This window comes from Pan troglodytes, chromosome 6, assembly GCF_028858775.2.
Source record: "Pan troglodytes isolate AG18354 chromosome 6, NHGRI_mPanTro3-v2.0_pri, whole genome shotgun sequence".
NCBI lineage: Eukaryota > Metazoa > Chordata > Mammalia > Primates > Hominidae > Pan > Pan troglodytes.
In genome coordinates this window covers 33,625,290-33,643,744 of record NC_072404.2, presented here as the reverse complement: position 1 = coordinate 33,643,744, position 18,455 = coordinate 33,625,290, and the positions used below count along the sequence as shown (strand labels likewise).

At 41.7% G+C, this 18,455-nt stretch overlaps 2 protein-coding genes across 16 annotated transcripts in view; one reads left to right on the top strand and one right to left on the bottom strand.

Annotated features, from left to right (window-relative positions):
* The window catches only part of JAZF1 (JAZF zinc finger 1), a 350,631-nt gene extending 337,351 nt beyond the window's left edge, over positions 1–13,280 (top strand). Inside the window, exons 4-5 of the mRNA XM_001163921.4 lie at positions 2,948–3,117; positions 10,875–13,280. Coding sequence (XP_001163921.1) covers positions 2,948–3,117; positions 10,875–11,051 — 347 coding nt within the window. The 3' untranslated portion in view covers positions 11,052–13,280. The remainder of the gene's footprint in view (positions 1–2,947; positions 3,118–10,874) is intronic.
* Positions 13,281–14,602: 1,322 nt separating this feature from the next.
* The window catches only part of TAX1BP1 (Tax1 binding protein 1), an 89,914-nt gene continuing 86,061 nt past the window's right edge, over positions 14,603–18,455 (bottom strand). For 14 of the 15 annotated variants that reach the window (XM_009452503.5, XM_016956798.4, XM_009452505.5 and 11 more), the window contains 2 exons: positions 16,046–16,128; positions 14,603–15,236 (listed from right to left, as the gene is read on the bottom strand). In XM_009452503.5, coding sequence (XP_009450778.1) covers positions 15,035–15,236; positions 16,046–16,128 — 285 coding nt within the window. In that variant the 3' untranslated portion in view covers positions 14,603–15,034. 15 annotated transcript variants of the gene reach the window in all.

Sequence of the window (18,455 nt, the reverse complement as noted above, 5' to 3'; positions counted from 1 at the left end):
GCCTTAGTGCGCACAGGCGTTCGCCGATTTTACAGATGAGCAATTTGAAGCTCAGAGAGGTGGCGTCACTTGCCTGGGCTCACAGTGCTCTGAGCCCCAGCTGCGCTCCCTCCTGGCCTCTGTAGCCTCGTGGAGGTGGGGGCTGCAGTGTGCTTTGCTCCTTCTCTGAGCTTAAAGCAGATGGGGCCTGTCTGGTCCTGGAGTCTTTCTTGTGTTTTTTCTAGTAGGAATTCCCAACCCTTTTGGAATTATTTTGTTTGGTTTCACAACAGGCCTTTCTAAAGCTCATCTTATTTTATATGGAATATGTAATATGATTACAAAGATGGCATTGCTTACACTGCCTTCCGTGTTTTCAGTGCATACTCTGTGGAGGTCCTCCTACCCCAGGTATTCTATACACACTCATTCTGATCCTTAAATTCAACCTGCAAGGAAGAGACTTGTGCCTGTTTCATGAAAGAGAAAATAAAAGTCAAGTGGCTTGTCCTTCAGCTAATGAAAGCAAAGGCATGAACCCAGGTCTGTGTTGATGTTCTCTGTTAGAGGACAAAATTAAGTATATAAACAAAAGTCCATCTTGTCGCAACCGAGGGAGATGACTAGTTTCACCCAAGGACTTGGTGGTAAGCTGCTGCCGAGTGGTGTGTGTCCCACCTTGCCTGGGATAGTTCCAACTTACCACCTGTCGGCCCACACTACCTTTCCCTCTCAGAAGTGTTCCAACTTGCAGGGTAAGCTGTGTGGCCCCTTCCTGCCCTGCCTGGGGCTGGATACCACGTGCCTTCCCCCTGAGACGCAGACGGTGTAGGCTGCTTCAACCCCTCGGGCTGATCGCTTTTGATCCAGTGGAGTTTTGAAGTTTTCTCTTCTGTTGGGCTTCATTAATCCCCCAGTTGGTCTGAGGTGCCCCACCCTCCCCCATTCTAAATGTGTCATGGCTCTTGGTATTCAGGTTAACAAATTAGCCCAATTAGATGGATAAATTAGTCATTCTAACTTTCTGAAGTCCCGCTGGAGGAGCTTTGCGAAATAGCATTTATAGTTTTCTAACAAGCAAGTTAAAGGACGCCAGCATGTGGCATTTGTTTAAGAGTAAAATGTCTTAAACAATGCCCTACTTAAAAACAGATTTCAAGATTTGCTCCAGGACAGACCCCAAGCAACGTGGCCGAGTGGTACCACTGTGTCACTTGGTACAAGGGTTTCCAAACCGGCTCTCTTTATTTAGGGAGCTATGGCCAAGTACAGCAGAATTTATTGAAACCCACATTTAATTCCAAAGCTTCATGTTTGCCAGATTGTTTTTTCTGCACCACCCGAGAATTTCTAACAGACTTCAAAACAGACTGCTTTGAATTCCATCTCAGTATTAAATGGTGAAGAGCCAGCAACTCAAAGGAGATTAAAAGGGAACCCCTCAGAAGAGCCTGGCACTGGGGGCTGGGAAGCAATGAGGGAAAAAGCACACTGTCCCTTAATGGCGAATTCAGAACGCATGCGCGTTTTAACCTCTCGAGGGCTTAGTTGCTCGTGTGTATAACAGTGACAGTAATCCCCACCTCCTAGGGTTACTGGAGGATTAAATGAGATAATGCACAGAATGTGCCTGAAACATCGTAGGCACTGAGTAAACTTCAGGTCCCTTCCTTCCTTCCTGGCTCCTTTCAACTTTTAGCCTCAGATGCCGGCGTCCCTGTTCCTGGCTCAACTGGCTCTTCAAACAATCTTATTAATGCCTATTAAAATGAAACCCAATAAAAGTGCCAATATTTGGTGTTGAAATAATTGATGTAGCAGAGTAAGCCCCTGAAGCACCCAGGCAGGCCCCTGGTGCAATTTAGCCTCACACCTGGGGGATGAATTTCACAACTGTAATTGCTACCATATAATTCTTATTAATGTTGTGCTATAATTCCTATTTATTCCACGGGGCTTGTAAATGCATTAGGACTTGTCAACATATTATTTTACACTGTTTATGATCGGTAGAATTATGTCCTTCAGGGTTGTATTGTGCAAAAGCTCCAAATAAATGGCTTTGGGCCTCATTAAAAAAGAGCAAAAGAGGCTGCCTGTTGAAGTGGTTCTCCATCCCTGCCGTCTTGCAAAGAAGTCAGTAGAGTCTATTTCAATTCGATTCTCAGCAGAGCTCTTAGCCCTTAGAAATAAAAGAGAATCCCTGCTTCCTGTCTGAGCTGCGTAACTGCGATGGGTCAGCCCTAGCAGGAAGTGTCGCATGAGCTGAAGGGCAGATGCGGTGCCTAGGACTGCGTGTGTAGGGGATCGCTTCGTCTTCCAGGAGCTACCCCACATTCTGCCGCTGGCGATTTATCCTTAGACCTCCTGGCCTTCTGTGCCTCTTGCTCCCTAGCGTGAGGGTAACCCTCTTTTAGTTCCAAATTTCCCAGCTCAAATCTATAAAGAAAAAGACCTGAAATTCATTCCACTGAAGTAGAAATGCCTTAGAAGTCCAAAACGTAACCCCCGACCTTGGAGACTTTTGCATTTACTAGGCCAGTAAAGCATAAAACTAAGGGGACAGGGTTCTGCTCATTTGGGAGTGTCAGGCACTAGCAGGGGGAGTGTGAGGAGCCTGTCATCGTTGCTTATTTTTGGTTTTGGCCCCAGAGCAAGTCTTCCCTGTGCCTTTGCAGCCACAGGCTGGGTTGCCATAGAACCGAGTTAATGTTCTTGCTCCGCCAACTCCTAGCTGTGAATTGTTGGGAAGCCCTTGCCCTGGTCTCTTAGGTGGGAACGCAGGGCTCCTGCTTCCAGGGTTGTAAGGGAATAGCCGTGTTTGCAGTCCCCTGGTGCCGGGCGTGCCCTCTCCCTGGGCCGTCAGCGCTGCTCTGCCACGGCCACATCTCCTGTCCTGGAAGTGGCCGGGTGAACCTGTGGGGAGATGAGCGCTCCTGACAGTCCTTGCACTTCTCTTGTCCTGCAGGCAGCGAGTATGACGAGGAGGAGGTGGACTATGAGGAGTCGGACAGCGATGAGTCCTGGACCACAGAGAGTGCCATCAGCTCCGAAGCCATCCTCAGCTCCATGTGCATGAATGGAGGGGAAGAGAAGCCTTTTGCCTGCCCAGTTCCTGGATGTAAAAAGAGATACAAGGTAACAGAGGTGCTGCATGCTTGGCATAACCACATGGAAACAGGGCAAGCTTCATGGAAGGCAGCAGCCCTTTCTTGATTTTAAAGCGAGCGTACGGGCTGGGGGGAGACACTCCCCTCTCCTGCATTAGAGTGTGTGGGCCTCACCCCTGTGTGCACACAGGTGCCCTCAAGGAAGTGCTCACCCGCCACCGCTGCTGCCGGGGCTTTCCCCTCTGCTCACCTACGTGGGAGCCTGGCAGTCAAGAGAGAGCTTTTGTAGGAGGATCATGTCTTTGATAATCTTCAAATTCATGTCATATTGGGGGACCCATCAGAACAGAATATCAAATATGTCAACCTACTTTATTTGCCAAGCACCTTCCCCAATGGATGGCCCTGCAGATGGCTCACGGGAGACCACTTTGAAGTTGTAAAAGCCCCAGATGGCTCCCAGAGCCATTTGGTGAGTGTGGAGGGTATTTCGCTTCCAGCTGAGGAAGTTCTTGCTTCCTTCCACCCACTGGCATGAAAGGGGATCAGGAGAAAAAAGGCCTTTGATATTTTTCTCACCAAACCACCCACTTCAGCTTCAGCTGCCTGTCTGCTGACCCAGGTCTCTGAGGGCCTGGGTGTCATGGGCAGCTGGGGGTGCTAACTTTTCTAATAAGGAATAGGGACAAAACAACGAGAAACAGCACAATAGTCAAGTATGGGTCTAGAGGGCATTTTAAAAAACAAAATTGCAAACTTCCCCATGAGGTGTTAGCAGCTCTTTCACATCCAGCTGTGAGCTGGGAGTATAAAAATCAGAAACATACCTGGTATGCTTGATGATATGCTAATTCACTCATAGGATAGCAGATTGACTATTTTTTAAAGCTTAAAAAAAAAGATAGCATAAGCACTTATATTGCCCCTTCTTAAATATGTGTCTCTGAACACTAATCTATTTCAGTACTTTTCATAGCAGCTATTGATATAAAAGCATGGCACACAAATGTATCACAAAGTTAGCATTTCTAGGTTTCACCTTCCCTAGGTACTGTTACAATTCCATCATGCAAAGTCCAGATGCTCATTGTTTAAACTGAAATGAACTCCCCAGGATGCAGATGTGAGAAGCCTCTGAGGGCTGGCAGAGGAGCGCTGCATTTGGGTCAGAGCAGGTCTCAGGACGCATCTGTACATTCTGTGTCAGAGGCGTGGAGTTGGGAGAGGAGGGAAGGGCCGCTCAGGGGTTACCTTGGGATACAAAACATCCACAGGATTGTTGGACAAGCCCATTTTTCCAGAGGGCAGTGCTTCATTGCAGAAAGAGACTTTTTCCTTCTTTCTTGATTTGTACAGATAAGGCTGTGACTGGCCACTGCCTGGGCTGGGGCTGGTTCCCACCGCGTCTCACCCCAGCCGTTCCTCCCCACCACTGCGGTCCTGCTGCCTGCTCTCCAGGGCCGAGCACCAGGCCGGGGGTGTCTTGCACATCGGCCATGTTAAAAGCAGGAGCCAAGTAATGACCTGTACTCAGGCTGACCCGCCAAAAAACAAAGGAAATACAAGCTACGCCCTGGGTTCTGGGCACAGGGTGTAGGGGAGGCATCCCCTCTCTCCCACCTCCAGCTCCATCCCCTTTTCTTATTTGCATCCTTTCCTCCTTGTCATTTCTGTTTTGTCTTTTACTTTTCCTTTGCTTGGGTTTCTGGCAGTTTCCCCCTTCCGTTGTCTGTGTCTGGGTTGGTGGGGGCTTTTCTGAGTGTTCTCTCTCCACCCAAGGCCACTGAGAATTCAATGAGCCTTGGGCTGAAGGGGCTGCTGGCTCCAGCCCCATTAACTGGCAGGTGATATGGGTGGCAGTTGGTGGTCCTGATCCCACGAGGGAAGCGTGAGTTTCCTTTTCTGGCCAGAATGCCAGGTCATGATACACAGGGCCATAGCAGGCTTGTGACCACACCTCTGACCAGGCGCTGGAGATGAGCTGCTCCTACATCCCAAAGCTGGCAGCTGACTCTTTCTGCCCCAAAGTTGCTGGCTGGAAGGCAGGGCTGTGCTCCAGTGCGATTAGTATTTCATCTTATTCACAGCATCATTGCTGACTTGGGTACTGGAGAGAAGAGGGTGGGATAAGCTGGGTACTGTGGACTCGGGCAGAATCCAGAAGTGCTACCACCTCATTTGTTCTCAAGGCAAGTCAGACTTTTCTTATTCCCTGCTTGCTGCTGGCAGCAGTCTCTGCCAGCCAAGTCTCCTGGGCACTGACCAGCATCCACAGTCCTCACCATTTCATTGGCATTTACGGATCAGACAGAAGATGAGGTACCGAACTCCCAGACCTCATGCAGAGCAGGGAATGGGAGAAGGATCCCACTGTAAGGCCAAGTCTCCACATTTCCTTCCCATGTTAACTCCTTAGCCTAGGACGCTCCCTGCCCTTTGTAGAGGAAAAAATAATGTTTTCCTCAGTCATCATAAGTTCTAGTTGCAACAGATTCTAACAAAAGAGAGATTAACAAGAGAAAAACAGTTTATCAACATGTGTATTTCATATACACACAGGAGACAAGACACCCAGGGAATGGGCAGTTCTGATAGCTTATACAGCATCTTCAACAAAGAACAGTTAAGTACATTTTTAGAGAAGTAACAAAGGAAAAGGGCTTTGAGTCTCTGGAAGCAGCAACTTGTGGAAGGAAAAAAGAAAAAAAAAAAAAAAAAGCAGACAAAGTCCTGTTAGTGTATTAGCTTGTTAATGTAGATTCCTCCAGTACCATCTCCAGGCCAGTAAGAGTCTAAAGTCCTCTTCATTGGTTAACCTTTGATCTCCCCGGAAGAAGTGGGAGTGGGCTTTCTTTTGTCTTTGTAAATTTGTGTCCTGTTTTGAGGCACACAGAGGGAGAGCAGGGAGCCTCCTTCCTGCATCTGCTGCTGCTGAACTGCCCTCGGCTAAAGAGTCCTTAGGGCAAAGAGGCATTTTTGGGTTGCATATTCGGGTCCCCCGTCCCTTCCTCTCTCCCTCAGTATCTCTCATTTTAATTCCACTCCTTTCTCCAGCACAGCTCCAGTGCCTCCACCTCTGGGACCCCTCACCAACCTCCCAGACTGACTCCCCTCTCCGCCCCTCATAGGTCAAGTTCTCATCCTCCCCACATGCTCTTTTTACATTGAGGCGCCATTTCCCTTACTGCTCCCATAACCCGCAGAGCTCACTGTCCCTCAGCACCCAGCACATGTCTCAGATGTGACAGATGCTCTGAGGGCAAAGGAATCAAGGTGTAGCCCATGGGAACGGGGAAATGTGGGCTCCCCACTGAGCCCCAAAGCCATGGGAGGATTCTTTTCCTTTGTATCCTTCCCAGAGGCGTTCCAGGCCACAACCACTGAGCCCACCACCCTTGCCCTGCTCATGCTCGCCTGAATTCAGGGAACAGAGAGGACTTCCCTTCCTTATAATGCAGATAGGTTTAAAAGATGGGTTGAAGTGCTTAACCTTTGATAATTTTTATGTTAGAATGGCGAGGATTAAAGGCATTTTTAAAGTTTTTTTGTTTTGTTTTGTTTTGTTTTGTTTTAAGAAATGTAAAACAGAACAATACCCCGCCCCCCAAAGTTCCTCTGGAGTCCTCTGCTGCAGAGTACATTGATTGTTTCAGCAACAGAGACAGATCCAGATACAGTGTCCCATTTTCAAACACCGAGAAACATTTAATGATGAGGGAGTGCTCACAAAGTAACATTGAGTGGAAAAAAGGTATTGAGAGAGAGAGTGTGTGTGTGTGTATGAAAAAATAGTGAAAAGAAATACCTCAAATATTAAGTGATAGTATCTGTTCTTTTTTATCCTCTTCTGTGTTTTCTGAATTTCTGCAGTTGTCTAACTGAACATGTTATTTAAATGACTGAGGGAAGAGGCAATTCTTTTTTTCCTGAAGACCCCACCCAACTTGCTGGACACAGTGTGTGCTGCTGTGCAGTGGCCAGTGGGGAACTGCATGCGCCTCGGCCTCCTGCTTTCTGGGGCTGGGGAGGTGTCCACACTGCTGCAAGTGGTTTCACTTTTAACCCCCACCATTACCGCTACTACCATCCCCAATTTGTTTTCTTACTCTTCTTCCTCATCAAATCCCCAAGCAACTTCATCTTCTCCGCTGTGTACAACATCCAGGCCCTGGGAAATTGACCACTGGGCTTATCTAGGGCAAGTGTCACATGTTGTACACATGAAGGCCTGAGTACTGACAACAAAGATCTCAACAAAGTTAAGGACAGGACAGGATGGCCCAGCTCAGCATCTGGACTTTAGGCCTCATGATTTGATTTGGAGTAGACTTTTTAGAAAAGCCTCTAAATCGCCTGCTGTCTGTTGACTGGCCTAATTCCATCAGAGGGGACAGGTAGTTCCTAATGGTGGAACCCCCCACCTAAGTTCTCCTTTCTACCTCCTACCTTCCCACTTTCTACCTCCTACCTTCCCACTTTCTTCCCTTACTAGCTTGATGTCAGAGCATCACTTTGAGAAAACTCAAAGACAGTTTTCTCCAGACTATTATCCCAATCCTTCTTCCCAACTGGTAAGATTTTTCAAAGACCACTAGCTGGTTGTTCTAATTAACAAGTACCTAGCACATTAGGAGACTAAATGAGGAAATATGGACTATGGAATCGGACATCCCTGGGTTCCTATTCCAGTTCTGTAATTTACCAGCCATGTGATCTTGGCCAAGTCACTCACCTTCTCTAGGAGTCAATTCTCTCATCCAGAACATGAGTATTAAATAAGGCAATTGACATCAAGTACCCAGTATGGTAAGCTCTTAATAAATGTTAGCAACTTTCCTTGCCCTTTTGAAGCTTGATTCCATTTTTTTCAAAGACCAAAGAATTTCAGCAATTTCAGCATTTCAGGTTTCCGGCCATTATTTATTTATTTTTACTAATATTTCTGAAAGATCAAATTTGTTTCAGGACTGATGAAATAAACTTTGGTGAATCTTTTCAGAGCTCCTCTGGTCTTGTAAAGAGGACGTTCCCGCGGCCTATAACTGAATGGCTGGATGGAGGAAATGTCTTAATAGAGTCTCACTTGACCTTGTACTAACATTTGTGATAAGGGCAACCCACTGACACTTGTCAACATTTTTTAATCACAGCAGCAAAGACAAAGGAGTGATGGCACAGCAGGTTCTTTGACCAACCCTGGGAATACTTTATGTTTCTAAATGTGCTTCCTGATTTTTCCACAGTCATAAAGCTGATGTGTGTGTGGTGTTGGCTGTTTTCCTCACAGTCTCATGCCAGACACACAACATAATGTTTACATTCAAGCTGTGAACGGGCCACAGCGCCTGCCGGAATCCCCTCAGCCCTGGCTCGTCCTTCTCTTGGTGAACGACAGATCTGGCTTCACATTGGACTGGCTTCTGTGGCTTTAGCAATTTCTGGTCTTAAATCTTTTTTAAGCCTAATTAGTTATAAAAACCTCAGCCCTCAATGGAATGGCTAAGCCCTGATACTGTTAAGAGTTGCTGTGCCTTTTTGTTTCTTGGTTAATGCTTTTCTATTTTTGGTTTCCTCTATTTTCTGACAAGGGGTTTGAATGGTTTTGGGGCACAGAGGTAGCTGGATTATTAATCAGCTGTCCTGCATCAAGTTCCCCATGAAAACAAGGACATGAAATATTTTAGTAGCCCTTCATCCACGGAAAAGGACCCTGCTAGGTGCTCAATATTCGTTGAGCTATACACGGGATATTACTAAGCAGGCAGGTGCACATTTCTAGCATTTGTAACCCAGGATACTTTCCACCATATTAAAGTTGAAAGTCTTTATCTAATGGTCATAAAACTAACATTCACTCTCTTTCTGTCTCTCTCACACACACAATACATGGCTTAAAACAATTATCTTTCACAGTTCTCTGGGCTGCCTGGTTCAACAAGGTGGTTCTCGCCTGGGGTCTCATGCAGTTGCTCTAAGACACCAGCTGGGGCTAGAATCATCTGAAGGCTCACTTGGGCTGGATACACACGTTGGCCTCTTCACTCATGTGCCTGGGCCTCAGAGGGGATGGAACCGCCAGGGACTGGCAGGGCATATCTACCCATCTAACATTTCAGTGGGTCTGATTCTGCCACTGCCACTACCCTCCCCTTTCCTGCCCCAGCAGGCTCTGAAACCCCCAACATGCCTCTTAACAAGACTGAAGTACCTTATGTTTGAAAGGATTGATGCTGGAAGGACAAGGCTGAGGTGCAGAAGGCCTGGAGCCAGGTGTTCAGGGGAGAGTGTTTGTCCTTCTGCTTCAAATCACTGGACAACCTTCAGACTCTGAGCATAGCCAGCTGCTACTTGGCACCCCTGGGTTCAACAAAGTCCAGCAGAGTTCTCTTCCAAGGACTTTTAAAAAAACATTCATGTGTACTGCACATCTCTAATGTAGTAGTAATAACCACCACATGTTTATATTTAGTAGCAACCCTTCTTCCAGACTAGTGAGGCATGAACTTGGGAAGTGCTGTTGTAACTTCATTCACTCACAAAGACTTAGCATCTACAATGTGCCAGGCACTGTGCTAGATACTCGTGAGACAACAGCAGGGAGCTGTTTTCTGGGAGCTCTTTGAAGGCATCCCATGAAGAGTGGGAACAATATTGTGTTGGAATCCTTCAGTTGGGCAAGGGACTGGGTCTAGCAGGACTGGATTTAGGTAATATTTTAGGAAACAGCTCACTCTCCTAAAATCTGTGCTTTTTGTTTCAGGCTGTCTCTTCTGTGTTCCCTTACTCTCTAATCTGGCAATTGCTGACTTGGAAATTAAGACCTATCTCAAATACCACACGTCCGCCGTCCCTTCTTAGATCTTCCACCAGTTATTTACTACCCTCGAGCCCATTTCCTCACCATTTAATTGGGATGAGGATTACTGGTGGTTAAAACTGTAGAGAGTGACTCTTACATAGAATACGGAATCTTATCTAGAATATGCTGGTGAACTAGCAAAACTGACAAACAGAAATTTAGAAAGCATTTTGATAACTTTAGTATCCAGATGCTAAGAAGTCCAATCTTAGTGACTAACATTATGTAACCTTAAATTTTTAAAGTTCATTGTATGTTTGGAATGTAATACTTAAGGTAAGGACTAGTCTGACTACAGGTGCTTATTAAACATGTACAACTGTACGGGGGGACAAGATTTGGGCAACAAGTAGCTCCCACAGTGGCATCAGAGATAGTGGCTTAGTGCAGAGCAGAAAACTGACAAAAACTCTGGTTAAGGCATGGTAGGGAACTGTTAACACAGTTGTCTAGAAGCAAGCTGTAAATTGAGTTTCCAAACGAAAAATTTCTATATGTTAAACTTTTGGGATATGCCCTGATGTTTTTCTTTAGAAAGATATTTTGTTGGTCATGCTGAGGATATTTGTGTAGGATTGTTCACTGTTAACTTTCTTTAGAGTAGAAAAGATTCAGAGGATTGTCTTTATACACTCTGTAAGTCCTAAATATATATTTTATATAAAATTGGAAGAAATCAGTACTTTCATTTTCAGAGTAATTGAGGCACATCTGAAATTTTGAGTCAGCTGTGTGTGTGACCATCCGTACAGCCCATGACCGACACACCAGACTGTCCTTGAAGGGTCCCAACTGGAGTCCTTGCAAAATACTACACTCTAAACAGCTGCCATCCAGGAACTGCAATCCAGACCCAAATTGAGGTTTCCGAAGTTTGACAGGTATCCTGTGAATCCATGTAATAAATATTTTTGTCTTCTCCACAGAATGTGAATGGCATAAAGTATCACGCTAAGAATGGTCACAGAACACAGATTCGTGTCCGCAAACCATTCAAATGTCGCTGTGGGAAGAGTTACAAGACAGCTCAGGGCCTGCGGCACCACACAATCAATTTCCATCCCCCGGTGTCGGCTGAGATTATCAGGAAGATGCAGCAATAACATGCTGGTCATAACTGTGCCAAGAAATCCTCACCAGCAGTTGCTGATTTTGAAAACAGCCACCTTTTTTCAGGGGAAGCATTCAGCAACCCTTTAAAGAAAAAGAATTAAATGCATGCTTTAAATTTTTTCTGTAATTTTGGAATGATGTATCTTTGTAGAGTTAATGATTTTGTACATTTGCACATGTAATCATCATACCCATTTTCATTACTTTGATATAAGGTGCTAAACAAAAAAAGCTCTAGGTTCTTCAGCACATTTCCCCCAAAACAAAATAAAATTGAGGGCATGTTGCATATTGTTGAATTGTATTGCAGTGGTATCAACCTGGGGGGAGGAGGGGCTGGCACTGAGATTTTTTTTCAAGATTGTAATGTGATTGAAGTTTTCAACACATCAACTCACATATGTTCAAAACCAAAATAATACCTTCATTATCAAACTGGTTACCATGCCTTACATAATGGAGTTAGTATTTGTGAGTAGAAAGACTTTAGGTAATGGAAATATAAATAAGAATGTTTAACATAATATGCTAAAAATATTTTCATATTTAAATAACATACATAAAGGTGTGCTTTCTGTGTTTTATATTATCTTGCAAATCCTTTTGCCCTTTAAAAAGCTGAAAATCTTGCCATCTGACTTACTAGTCATTTTAGTGTTATAAATGGCATTTTGTACAAAATAGTCTATTCAGTTCATTCATTCATTTAACACACATTGATTGAGTGCCTGCTGGGTACAAGGGATTCAATTTATGCCTGTTGATATCTGCGGACCAAGATACCCATTTAGTGAAATACTTTTTTCCCTGAAATCTGTTAGAAAAGACTTTGAAATACTTAAGTGCAAAGTGTGTGTGTGTGAAGTTTAGTTATATCTATCTTCATCTTCAGATGAAGTTTTAAAGCACTTTGTAGTTCTCTATTGCCAACAATTTAATGTTTATGTGTTGCCAATTCTTGCAACCACTGCCCTACCAAACCTGTGGGTTGCAAATCAGAACTAAAATTCTAAGCACGTTTCAAAGAGGAACACTTTTGTTAAGACCCCTATTGCCTCTTCATGCTCATTTTTTACTTTCTTTAAAAGGCACTTTTCTCATCACATTGTAGAGAGGTCTGCATTCTCATTGGAAATGTCTGTTTAGCTTTATAAAACAAACACTTTGCTGAAATAGGAAAATGAGCCTTATTGACAATTAAGTGCTTCTTGCAGCAGGTGGTCAAAGAAAAGCGTGACTAATACGACCTATTAGAGTAACCTACATCTGGACCATTCCTTAAGTTTTTCCTCACCGACAGTACCATCATGCCTTGAGTGTTCTTTTCTCCCAAGTGCTATTCCTTAAACACGAGAGTTTACCAGTTGCCTAATTATGCAATAAAAAATGCTTTGAGATAGCTAACTGCCCATAAAACAAACTCAAATTGCTTATAAAAAAGTTTCTTCCCATGTTCCCATTTGATGAAAAGTCTTACATCACATATAACTGGGAAGCAGGGGTCCCTCCTCAATTTTCAGACATTTTGAAAGGATGACAGTTCTGTTTGCTAGATGAGTAAACCTCTATATTCGTAAGTTCTAAAATCCTTCATTATGAGGGATTCAAAGTATTTATAAAAACAAACACTGCCCTCTAAAAATTTCCTCAGATCTGAAGTATGGTCTTGGTCCTGAATATACAGTGTTATCCTATGTTTAAAAGGGTGATCCAGACATGAGACGCAACTAGTTGGTGCATAAGAAGGCCCCACTTGGCTATTTCATATCTACCTACAATTGACCAAAAAAATTTTTTAGGCCAGCAATTATTATTTAGCTTCGCTCTTTCTAGTGCAAGAAACTGCAGGCTGGATCAGTAGTTCAACAGCTAAACAGTCATAAAATAGTCATTGTGCATGTTAAATTTCTTTCAATGCTTTCAAAGATAAATTCCAATTTCTATTTACTTATTCATTGTGACAGTATTACTAAACAGGTAAGGATGGGAATATTTTGTTATACTGTGTATAGTGAATGTATTGTACTGTGTCTGTGAAAACTGTGCTTTAAATTATATTTTCATATGTTTTGTTGGGGACAGAGCACATTAAGTCTGAAAGCAACAGAGGTTTGTTTTAGAACTGAAGGCAATTTAATCAAAATTCCTGTCAAGAAAAGCTGCTTATAAATGTAAATGAAATCACATTTAAAATAAACTGCCTCTGACCCAAAAATAAATATGGCTCTTTATTTTCCTTAGTGTCCATTATGAAAACCAGTATCAAGTTTACCATGGAAATTAATATATCCATTCAGTTCCTCATTCTAAGGCTGCTCAGTTGATGCATGTAGACTTTATTCCCTTACATTTTTGCTTAGATTAGATTAGGCTGTATTACTTTTCTATCAATAACAAATTAAGCTTGGACTTACTTAAACTATTTTAAAATAAGTTCTAGGCTAGTAAGATGAACAGCGTCTACTACTATAATAAATATTCCAAGTATACTTTTGGATTAACATGGTCCATAATTATTAACTCCAACAAAAATGCTCCCATTGTTGAACATATTTTACCTAAGTATATTCTGCTTGTCATATAACCTATCTGGAAGCTGAAACTTGGAGTCTCCAAAGCTATTGCTTCCTAGGACTGCTGTGTCCTAACAGCGGGCATATGAATGCCTCATACTGGTTTGCCCTAGACTCAAAAAACTTTTTAAAGGATTCTAACAATATACAAACTCTGCTTCCACAAACAAATACAAGTGACGACATGATATGCTGCAGTTCACATATAGCAACTCAAAATGCCACCAAGTCTAAATATTAGGTTAACATCTTCAATAGCTAGTTTGCTCAGAACAAATGTAAACTATTTTGATGATAACTACAAAAGCGGCAAAATCAAAAGTTGGTACTTTAAATTATTCACACGCACATTATAAAAGGGAAAGGGAATACAATTCAGAAGTATTTTAAAGGCCCAAACCAAAAAAAGATGTTCAAGATGCTAGATTAATGAAAAACTTTCACAAATAAATTTGACAACAGTGAAATTACAGATCTTGAAAAATGTGTCCTCTCTCTTTAATGTTAGTGAGAGTTCTATACAGCACAGACATAACTGAAGAAACACATTACTTTGATTTGGGTTTATGTATTGTACTTTTAATCACTTAGAATATTTCAAATTTATATTCTCATCAGGAAAATGTAAAAAAGATACTGATATATATTCTGTGATTTTATGCCACAAACACCCCTGTTATGAGATCATTTAATAGGAAAACAATTATACTGACATCTCTTGTTCCATTTTCCCATTAGATATATACATACAACTTCAAGATAGTTTAAAAATAATCATTCAGGTTATTCTAAAATTTTGCCATAAAATTAGCAAAGTATGCCTTCTGTTAATTGCTAAAACCAATATTTCACATATAAAAGCATGTGATCTCATTCCACATGCAGCTCCATTTCTGAAAATTAAAAACCTATCATTTCATGGGCTAAATTATAGAACTTTCTATATTCGAAGAACTACTTCATAAGACTGTTATGATAAATGCTTTTTATTACATAATATTTAGTAGTCATGCTCAATGAACAAGGTCAACAGAAACTTGTGAATATTCTGCTAAATAATCTAGCACACTAATACATACACGTTTTTCAGTGCAGTAACATTGAAATAATCCTTGTATCCTTTATTCAGACAGTTCTGCAAACTAGGGAATAAATAAAGATATGAACACACAAGAACTTTTTTTTAAAGCAGGTAAGATTAACAGAGATTAAAATTTATTGATAAGCCAAAGACTGACCCTGATCCTAGTAACACCAAACTCAAAGTAGCTCCTGGTCAGAAAGTGCAGTAGAGGGTGCATGAAAGCATCCGCTCTATGGTCTCCTCAGTGGTCTATTTTAGGTGTGTTTTTTTTTTTTTTTTTAACTGCTAAACTATATTAACTCATAATAAAAAGTAACTAGTCAAAATTTAGAACATTCTGATCAAAATGGGTCTGCACATGCCTTTCAAACACCTGCTGGTCATAGTCAGGAGGGAACTGCTCGCTGCACATCGGGCACACCTTCCAGTGACTTTCAACATGTTCTTCAAATTTGCTCTGATCATAGTTAGGAGGAAACATTAACTCACAGAGGGGACACTTCTTGTGAACATCAAAGCTTAAAGAGAAAAATGAAAGAATTACATATTTCTAATAAATGTAGAACAACAACTTGTCCATATATGACAAGGTTCCATTTATCTAGTTAGCTGATATTCATACTAAACAACCTACCTTAAAAGTCTTTACTCCAGAAACCTTTCTCTGCTTCTAAATGCTTGCTGTAGACAATTGTGTAACCCATTTATAGAGCCTCTAAATTCAGTTTTACAATTAGATTAACAAAACCTTTTTTCCCCCTTAAAACCTCCCAAATCCAATCACAATTACGTGCAATTAGTACCAAGAATTCTTCCACGTTTAACAGAAAATGCCTTTTGTAAGACTGTAAGGATAAATACAACTCATAACTTCCCACCAGTGCATTTGGTTTAATAGCAAAAAGTTTTTATGGCACTGGTTCTCAAATGATTGTATGCATCAGAATCAGTCGGAGGACATGTTTTTGTTTTTGGCCAAAAATACTGTATTTTTAACCAGCAAGATCATTGGTGCATTATTATACAACATTAGGTGTTTTTTGCAAAACTAGTTCCCATCCCCAAACAACAGACAATACATGCATTTGAATGACATTTTAGGAACAGTAAATATTCTTTTAAATACTGCAAGTTAAAAATGTTTTCTGACAAAACTCCCTAAATCGGAGGACATGTTAAAACACATATTGCTGGGCCTACGCCTGGTGTTTCTGGTTCAGCTAGGCCAGGCCCTACACATGTGCATTTCTAATGAGTTCCCAAGGACCACCTTTGAGAACCACTGGCCGATATAACCCAAATTCTACAAAGGAAAGAAAAAAACTACCTGGAATCAAAGCAAAAGCCTGTCCCATGCCCACGTAAATGTTGACTTGGAGGATCAGGAGCAGTAGGCACATTCTCATCTTCCTAGGGGAAAAATAATTTTGGAACTTTTAAGAAAAGTAAAACCAAATATAAATTCCTTAATTCAATCAAGCACATACTGACAGTATAAAAGAAGATTACACTTCAGGAAATTTTCTCTCTGCTATCATTTAATTAGACTTTCAAATAAACATGTTTGAAACTTTGCAGAGTATTTCACCATAAACTAACACTGTGGTGTTCTTGAAATAAAAAGCAGTATTCAGAGGAATAGAGACATACCATTTACACATACCATTTACCATACCTGTATGTGTAAATGAAGCTGAGAACAGTAGACCTTTTCAAACCTATATACGTAGGTAACTTTTACTGACTTTATCATTCTGCAGACTGGGTGGCCAGTTTTTTGCTTTTTTTTTTGAGATGGAGTTGTCACTCTGTCACCCAGACTGGAGTGCAGTGGCGTGATCTCGGCTGACTGCAACCCCTGCCTCCTGGGTTCAAGCAATTCTCGTGCCTCAGCCTCCTGAGTAGCTGGGATTATAGGTGTGCACCACCATGCCCAGCTAATTTTTGTATTTTTTAGTAGAGACAGGGTTTCACCATGTTAGCCAAGCTGATCTCATACTCCTGGCCTCAAGTGATCCGTCCTCCTTGGTCTCTCAAAGTGCCGGGATTTCAGGCGTGAGCTGCTGTGCCTGGCCCTACTTTCAATACTGTCAGACTGCATTATTGTCCCAAATGTTCTCATTTAATAACTGTAAGCTTAATTACAAGAAAGACAGTCTCTCTGACAAGATACCTCCATTGCATGATATACAGAAATCATAATGAAAAACTAATAAAGTATGTGTGAGTTTGTATATGCATATTCTTGGGGGAAGCAAGTCCAACTGGATTAACACATGTTAAAGCAAAGCAATGCACTAAACTACAAGCCTCAAAACTCTGCTATAGAGGAACAAAATCCAAAGTTAAATATTTCAGAGGTTGTCAAGTGAGACTTCTAAAAATTTGTGCATCTAGTTTTAATCAGAAAGAAAACACTGATTTGGATTCCCATGGCTGCATCCCAGCAGTCAGTTTTTAGAGATCTGTACGTGCTACATCAACAGCCAAACACACAGGCTCATTTAACACTGAAACCAGGCACATTATCTAAATTGCCTATTTCCTTTTTATCTCTCAGCAGCCGTTAGCTGCTCTCATGTCATGAACTAACAGCATATCCCCAAGCGCAGCCGGCACTGAGGAAGCCTTTATGTTACTGGGTAGGCATGCTTGCCCCAGAGCTGCTATTAATGGGTCAGTTAAGTCTGTCATGGGAAGGAGCACCAAAAAAAGTATATATGGTGTGAAGTGCAACGTGAACAAACAAAAGACAAAATGAGTATTTCTAGTACTTGACTATCCTTCTGACAATTTTCCCCTCTTGAAAAGTAAAAAAAGGGGTAAAATACTTTTGTTTATCTGTGAGTCCCATAGGATATAACTGAGCAAAAGGAAAACGGGACAGATAACCTAATGGGGGATTAAATTGGGAGATAAAACACGAATACTTTATATACTTCAAAAATTCAATCAAGTAACTAAAATCCAGACAGCTTTTAAGTCTGTAGATACAAAGAAGGAAGATGAGAACGTAGTTGAATCTGCTGAGCTTAGTATGTAGGACAGTGAATTCTGATTCTGTGCCAGGTTACTCTAGCTCCCAGATTTAGGCCTCCCAGCAACAATCTTTGAAACACTGAGTATACTTAAATAACTACAAAACAGTGATAAGGAACAAAATTTTCTCACTCATCTTTGAAAAAAAAATCCAAAATATTGAAATGCTGAAGAAAATAATTGGAAAAGATAAAATGGGGCAGGTCTTGATATTATATTTTTTAGAATTTTTAACGACAAATATTTAAAATAGAATACAATTTTCTAGGGGCCAAAAATGTAATGGAACCAAAAGTCTCATAACCTCCTTTTCCTGTTTTATAATAGCTAACAGCCTACACCAATTTACTGCTTCCATGAATCAGCTAACAGTAGAGTTTGTAGCTAAGGTTCCAGACTCAGACAAACTGTCAGACATGTTAACCCTGCTCGTTAAATACCTGGAGGGGAAAAAAGGTAGAAGTAATTTATACTTTCTAAGTCATATATAATTTGGCAATGATAACCCGATTATTCTGTTATCTTCTACCACCTATTACCTAATAAAAGGGGAGAGGGGCTCAAGAGTATAATTCTACATGTTATAATGAGAAACAATAAGTTCTCATGAAATAAAACATGAACCATCTACCCAGAGCATAGGTTGAAATCAGAGAGTATGCAGTAAGCACTCTAAGGAGCCAATACATATAATAAAG